Consider the following 7,877-nt stretch of genomic DNA (forward strand, 5'->3'; position numbering starts at 1 on the left):
TTCGGCACAGCTGCAGAAACTTGCATATACATGTAAAAAATGTATCTATCAAAATTGCATTGTGTGAGTGAATGAGTGATGGAGAGACAGACAAAGAAATAGATACTTTGTTTTCTCTACAATCAAATGATTTAATCATGCTAAATGTAATACTTTAGAAGTAAATGAATAAATCAATAAAAGAATCAGTTGCAGAACCAGATGTGAATTCATCAGCTTTTTGAGTCTCCTTTAAGTGAACGTCTGCTCAGAAAATGCTTGAAGTATGATGGAAATTCATTGCTGTTATGTCCAGATTTGTTTATATGGATGCACTGGGAGTTTTGCCTAGAATGCAAATATCATGTTCATTAGTTTGTTATTTATTAATTTATTTTTAAACCAATATTAATACTTAGGTCACAATGAGAAATTTTATTTCACTGTGCAATATACTTGTTTTTGTAAATAATCTTTATTTTTGATTTCATAGAAACTCAGTATCACAAAAGACAAGTAAACAGCAGAAATTAAACTAGTTAGAAGCAATAGGCCCAAAACAAAAATGGATCTACACTGGGTGTGGCTGCATACTCACGACAGCAAAGCCAACCACGATACAGAAGATCTCTGCCGGTTGATTTCTACCAGTATATGACCCATCCCTACTTTTTTAAACCCAGATTATGGATAAAAGGGTTTAAAATTATTATTAGTTGTTGCACTGGTATGTTGCATTATTCTATTTACACAATTAGTTAGTATAGTGTAAAAAATTACAAGTACATATGACTTAATCGGCTATTAGTAAAAGTAAATATTTAAACTATCTTGAAATGGCAAGGCTCTTGGATGATGTCACTCCCAGTCTTATTCTGGAAGAAATTTCCATCTTTTTGCATTTTCCATGAAAGCTTTACATCTTCAGCCATCCCGTTCTCCTTCAGTATCTTCTCTATCTGAAAACCAAACAGTCTTTTATTATGTAATCATCTTTGTTTCTTCACTGTCAGTATGATTTCTGTATACGGAGTATGTTGTTAAATGAAGGCACCTGCAGCAGAACCTCTGTGATCACTGCAGGATCTTTCATATTTTGACTTGATTTGACCTCCAGTCTGACTGTATCCATCTTCTTCTCTGTGAGACACACATATAGTATGAAGAAATGCTCAGATTAATATGTTGTAGAAAAGAGCTGTGATCAGTGAATTATTATAGCAAGGTGTACTGTATTACTATATATTGTTTGTATTTGCGTTTTAGTTAATATTGAGCAACATTGAGCTACAAAGCCTTATAATTGCACATTTTAAAAGAGCAATGTTGTTTCTCTGTTTATGGGACTTTATTAATATTCTGTTTTGAATTTGTAAAAAATAATGATCCACTACTGTAATTATTAGGACTCTCCATGGGTGTAATGTTTTTATACTGTACAGACTTTGTGCTATTATTGTTCTACACCTAAACCTATCCCTTACAGGAAACTATTGGCAATTTTACATATAAAACATACATTTAAAGCTTGACCCAAAAAATGTCCCCACAAGGTCAAAATTTACTGGTATTCCTATCCTTGTGGAGACATTTGGTCCCCATAACATCATAAATACCAGGTACACACACACACACACACACACACACACTCTGACTCACTCATCTCTTGACACCCGAACAATAAGAACATTTACACAAATTGTACGCTCACTCATTAATTGCTTTAGAGTTGTTGGGTTCCCTGGAATTTGTAAAAATATTTGCCATTTTGAACTTTCTGTAAAACCATCTTTCCTAGTCTCCTTCAAGGGCACTGACAAAGACATCAGTCATCAAAACATTTAAGTTGTCGTCATTTACTTACACTATTGTTTCAAACCTGGATGACTGCTGAATATTAAAGATGCTCTGAAACATGTTGGTAAGCAAACGGATTTATATAATGATTTATTGGAATTGGTTATTAACAAAATAAATATTGAGAAAGGTTTCATTTTTATGTCAACCGCCCTTTTGAGTTGTTTGATAAAAATAAGCCGATGCATTACTTAGTCTTGGCTTATATTGACTAACTGGGCTGTTTGGTGGACAGCTTTAATGCTTTTGAAATGTAAAAGGTCAAAAGACACCTGAGTAGCAGACGGAAGCGTATTTAGTCGGACAATCTGCATCGTTCCACAGTCCAGTGAGAGATGTTCCCACACAGAACTGATTGCCACCGAAATTGTTTGGCTGTCCGCTACCCCATATTCTGAACGTGGATGTGCTCTGATCGGACCAGACCCAGGGAGCAGTCCCGCTCGTCCGATAGAGACCGATCCAAATTCCTTCAGTAAAACCCTCGGGTACAGTTTTCAGCAGGTCATCATAGTCCACGTCGTCATCGGTGGTGGCGAGATCGGTGTAATACGTTCTGCAGTACGTCTGAGCCTCGGTCCAGTTCAGGAAGTCAGGATTAAAGTAAAACATATAAGAGTTCACACAGGAACTCAGAGCTGCGGAAAGAGACAATATAATCACTGTCAAGTAAGTAAGATGTCAAATAAGACTGATTTTGGAGAAAACCGCCAATGAGCGTATGTACTGAATTTAAAATCTGCACAAGCAAATCGATAAAGAACAGTTAAAATATCCAGAATAAACTAACTAAAGTAAGCAAACAAAAATGCTGACTAAAATCTTCTTTAACGGTATGTCCTTAAAATGGAAAGTTTTAAAACCAAGGGGATAATGTCAGTATGACTAAAACCATCAGTAAAAACCCTTCAGAATATAGAGGTCTCAACAGCTCTGTTTTTTTAGTCACATGGTCAAAGAAGGGGTAAGAGAAGTTTATAACTGTTGCCCTGTCTCTTTTCTTTGCCGGGGCTTTCCTTGGGGCTCCGTCCTCTCTCTTTCTCGTACAATTAACTGTTTACGTTTTACCACCCTACATCTATTTTGTACCCATAACAAAGTGGCAGTGGGTGGTAATAGACTAGAGATGTACAGTTTTGTACCATCTTACTCAGAACGTTTCTTTAGTCATTTTGCAATTCTAAAGCATAAACCACTGTAGAGAAGCCACCCTGAAACCAACAGTCTGGAAAAACTACATTTTGTGATGTGAAAATATGAAATAATATCTGGCCCTGGTTACGTAACCTTCTCTTTGAACCATGTACACAGAGACATTAAATATAAATGTGATCCATTGTTCTTATGGCAATAAAATACAGCTGTAGTTTTGTGTTTTAATAACCAATAATAATGTTTAAAACACTGCAATAATGCAGATTTAATTTCACTTTTAGTGGTCAAAATGATCTTTTGCAAACCCGGACAACTCACCTAATAACAGGGCAAAAATAAAATCCATCATGATGACGCACCAAAAAACAATCACAGATGCACAAACGCTCCGACTGCTTTAGTCAGGGTTGACAAGGATTTTGTAGGGTCTTTATCTCGGGCTGTCTCGTGAGTCTGTGTCGCTGTGTTTAGATGCTTGATAGTGACACATTGTTACCATGCTTTACATTGAAAATAACATTCAAACGATGATAGCACAGATTTCCATGTCCACCAAAACCACACACCCAAACGCCTGACTGTCTTTTGCAGGGGTTATATTAATGTAATGCTATACACCATGGTTTTTTGAACTCATGCTTGTTTAAATATTTAACATCATTGTATGTAAGTAGTTTTGATATGCTGGTACCAAATTCAATAAATATGTAAAACGTTTAGCATTTTGAATTGACATTGTTGTAGACAATATAGGTTTTGTTTTTATATCCTTACTGTATTGGTAAATATGATGACATAACAAAATTGCTGTATTTTTAGACATATTCCATAGTACTGGACAATTTGAAACTGATTAAAAATGTATTATTACAGTATCCCAGAGCTGCATCATCTTCATATCCCTGCTCTGTTTTGACTGCATTATACCCTGTATGTCAGATGAAGTAGAAACTCACAAGTTAAAGACTTTATTGGCTGGTTTCCCTCAAGATAAAGATTTCTCATAAGACCCTGTTGGGCAATTACAGGTAAAACCCCAGTACCATGTGTGTGAATGAAGACCAGGAGTCAGAGATGAGATCAATTGAAGAAACATTTACTGAAGAAAACTAGTTTTGTCAGCTTAAATACTCGTGTTAAGTTCATAGGTCACTCTCCATACATTATACAAACACAAGCAATTATATTTAGGTCACTAATTACGTCAATACATCAGTCAGCACAACTTACACAAGGTCTAGGGAAGTACGTACATCTCTAGATGATTCTTTGGGTGTCAACAACTCCAAGCAAACCCAAATATGTGCGTCAGACACCTATGCTTCTTTAGGATGGCGACTGGACTATGTTCTCGCTCTGTGCGGGTTCAGATGTACTGTCATAACACTTATCTACTTCTCAAGGCTGCCTAGTTCTACCAAATGTTTTATCAGTATGGCTGGTTACGGTTACGGCTGAATCAATCATCAATCAATCAATCATTTTTATTTATATAGCGCTTTTAACAACACAGGTTGCATCAAAGCACTGTACAGTATAATGACAGGGAGGTATAATGACGAGAGTGACCAATTTCTTATTAAATTTAGAGACGGTCTCTGTAGTCAATTCAACGATAGTCACTAGAAGTTAAGTGTCCCCAACCAAGCAAGCCAGAGGCGACAGCGGCAAGGAAACAAAACCCCATGCATACAGAATGGAGAAAAAAAACCTTGGGAGAAACCAGACTCAGTTGGTTTCAGTTCTCCTCTGACCGGACGCCCAGCACTTAACTTCCAGTTCAATTTTAAACGCAGCTGTGTCAGGTAGTGTAAATGACTTAGTGTGTGTGAGTGTGTGTGTGTGTGTGTGTGTGTGTGTGTGTGTGTGTGTGTGTGTGTGTGTGTGCGTGCGTGTGCGTGTGTGAATCAGGATCTGGTGATTGGTCCACGGGGCGCATCTAGGTGTTCTGGTCTCTGATGAACATAATCTCTGGGTGCTGATCCACCATCTAGTCTGGATACAAACTGTGAAAACAGATTGAGAAAGAGACAGGACTAATATTAGCGTAGATGCCATTCTTTTACAATGTCACAAGTACATCGTATTGTAGGAGTAGTGTTCCCGGTTCCAGCAAATCTAAGTAATGCAGCCTAAAAATCCTTTAACGGATTTGAATAATAAAAGGTGTGTTGGTGTGTTATGTGTAGGCTAAGTTAAAAAGATGTGTCTTTAATCTAGATTTAAACTGGCAGAGTGTGTCTGCTTCCCGAACAGAGTTAGGGAGATTGTTCCAGAGTTTAGGTGCTAGATAGGAAAAGGATCTGCCGCCCGCAGTTGATTTTGATATTTTGATATGACATATGTTGATATCCTTTGTCTGGGTATGTAGGTGACTTTTCTAGCAGCAGCGCTATTTAGACTGGAACATTTAGATGACCGTTTGTTTTGTTTTTGAGTTCTTTACATGAGCATGGAGTGGGAGCTACACGACCGAAGTTCCACTGTTCCGATGGTCCGGCAACCCCTTAGTGATTTTTTTGGGATGTATATTCTCACTTTGTTTGGGAAAGTGGGATAGGGGTTGGGGGGTAATGTTCTTTTTTGGTTATTATTTTTCTCTTAATTCTTTTTACTTCAAATGTTTTAAAAGGGTGGCAGGCATGTACACTGTTCAATTTTATTTGTGGTATGACTTCTAGTTTACCTTCTAAGGGCAACAGCATTACTTTTACCAGCTAGAACGTGCGTTATCAAATGGCCAGAGTTTTGAGAACGCAGCGGACGTGCAGGACTATAATGTGATAAGAGCTCACTCAAGTATTGAGGAGCTAAACCATTCAGGGCTTTATAGGTAATTAATAAGATTTTAAAATCTATCCAGTGTTTGATAGGGAGCCAGTGCAGTGTTGACAGAACCGGGCTAATATGATCATACTTCCTAGTTCTAGTAAGGACTCTGGCTGCTGTGTTTTGGACTAGCTGAAGTTTGTTTATTAACCACCCAATAAAGCATTACAATAATCTAACCTTGAGGTCATAAACGCATGAATTAATATTTCTGCATTAGAGGTTGAAAGCATAGGTCATTAATTTAGATATATTTTTAAGATGGAAAAACACAGTTTTACAGATGCTAGAAACATGATTTTCAAAGGAAAGATTGCTGTCAAACAGCACACCTAGGTTCCTAACTGATGATGAAGAATTAACAGAGCAGCCATCAAGTGATAGACTGTGTTCTAGATTATTATATGTGGGGTTTTTAGGTCCAATTATTAGCACCTCTGTTTTTTCAGAAATTAACATTAAGAAGTTACTCATCATCCAGCTTTTTATATCGACTATGCATTCTGTTAGATTCTCAATTTGGTGTGTATCACCAGGCTGCGCTGAAATATAGAGCTGAGTATCATCAGCATAGCAGTGAAAGCTGTCACGCTTCCGTGTGGTTTCTCGGGAGAGAAAAGGAGCGCTCGAGACTCGAAAATAAACTTAAATAGATTTAATCCAAAAAAAAACTGGCAAAAATAAATATACAAAATGCAGGTAGGCAAAACAAAACCACGAAAAGACCTCGGGAACAAAACATAGAGTAACTTGTAACATTGAACATTGAGACGTAGTAACGTTGATAATCTGACAAACGTGAACACAAAACACAGGGTTTATATACACAAGGAAATGAACTAAGTTAACAAGACACGGCTGAAGACAATTAAACAATTAAACACCAAGGGAAGGCAGGGCACAGACAGCACATGGCTCGAGACAAAAAAAAACAACAACAAAAGTCCAGAGATCTGACAGAAAGCTAACACCATGACTCCTGATAATATCTCCCAGAGGTAACATGTACAGGTTGAAAAGTAACGGTCCTAGCACTGAGCCTTGAGGAACTCCATATTTCACTTTTGATCGATATGATACCTCCTCATTTTATGCCACAAACTGATAGCGGTCAGATAGATATGATTTAAACCATGCTAAGGCGCTTCCTCTAATGCCAACATAGTTTTCTAGTCTATCCAAGGGAATGTTGTGATCGATAGTATCGAATGCTGCGCTAAGATCTAATAGCACTAATAACGAGATAAAACCACGATCAGATGATAGAAGCAGGTCATTAGTAACTCTAATGAGAGCAGTCTCAGTACTATGGCACGGTCTAAAACCTGATTGGAAATCCTCACAGACACCATTTTTTTCTAAAAAGGAATACAGTTGTGAGGATACTACCTTTTCTAGTATCTTTGACAGAAAAGGGAGATTAGAGATTGGTCTGTAATTTACTAAGTCTTTGGGATCAAGATGTGGTTTCTTAATGAGAGGTTTAACTACAGCCAGTTTAAAGGTTTTGGGAACATAACCTAATGACAATGATGAATTAATAATGTTCAAAATAGGATCTATGACTTCTGGAAGCAGATCTTTTAATAGTTTAGATGGAATAGGGTCTAACATACATGTTGCTGGTTTAGATGATTTAACAAGTTTGTACAAGTCTTCTTCTCCTATAATAGAGAAAGAGTGTAATTTTTCCTTAGGGGATCTAAAGCTCACTATCTGATGTGAAACTGTAGTTGACGGCTGCATAGTTACAATTTTATCTCTGATGGTATCAATCTTAGAAGTAAAGAAATTCATGAAATCATTGCAGCTATACTCTTGGGGCATATTAGCACCTGTTGATGCTTTATTTTTTGTTAATTTAGTTACTGTACTGAATAAATACTGGGGTTGTGTTTGTTTTCTTCTAAAAGGAATGAAAAATAATCAGATCTTGCTATTTTTAATGCTTTTCTGTATGACAGCATACTCTCCCGCCAGGCAATACGAAATACTTCTAATTTGGTTTTTTCCACCTGCGCTCCATTTTCCGGGCTGCTCTCTTTAGGGGTGCGTGT

General features: G+C 37.2%; 1 protein-coding gene across 1 annotated transcript; it reads right to left on the reverse strand.

Annotated features, from left to right (window-relative positions):
* Positions 1 to 238: 238 nt before the first annotated feature.
* On the reverse strand, positions 239 to 3,350 carry LOC122361113 (C-type lectin mannose-binding isoform-like). The gene is made up of 4 exons (XM_043262082.1): positions 3,310 to 3,350; positions 2,109 to 2,474; positions 1,034 to 1,119; positions 239 to 938 (listed from the first exon to the last, which is right to left on the reverse strand). Exons 1-4 carry the CDS (start codon positions 3,338 to 3,340, stop codon positions 801 to 803), a joined length of 621 nt encoding a protein of 206 aa, XP_043118017.1. The 5' UTR covers positions 3,341 to 3,350; the 3' UTR covers positions 239 to 800.
* Positions 3,351 to 7,877: the final 4,527 nt, after the last annotated feature.

Source organism: Puntigrus tetrazona, chromosome 16 (assembly GCF_018831695.1).
Source record: "Puntigrus tetrazona isolate hp1 chromosome 16, ASM1883169v1, whole genome shotgun sequence".
In the NCBI taxonomy this organism is placed as follows: Eukaryota; Metazoa; Chordata; class Actinopteri; order Cypriniformes; family Cyprinidae; genus Puntigrus; species Puntigrus tetrazona.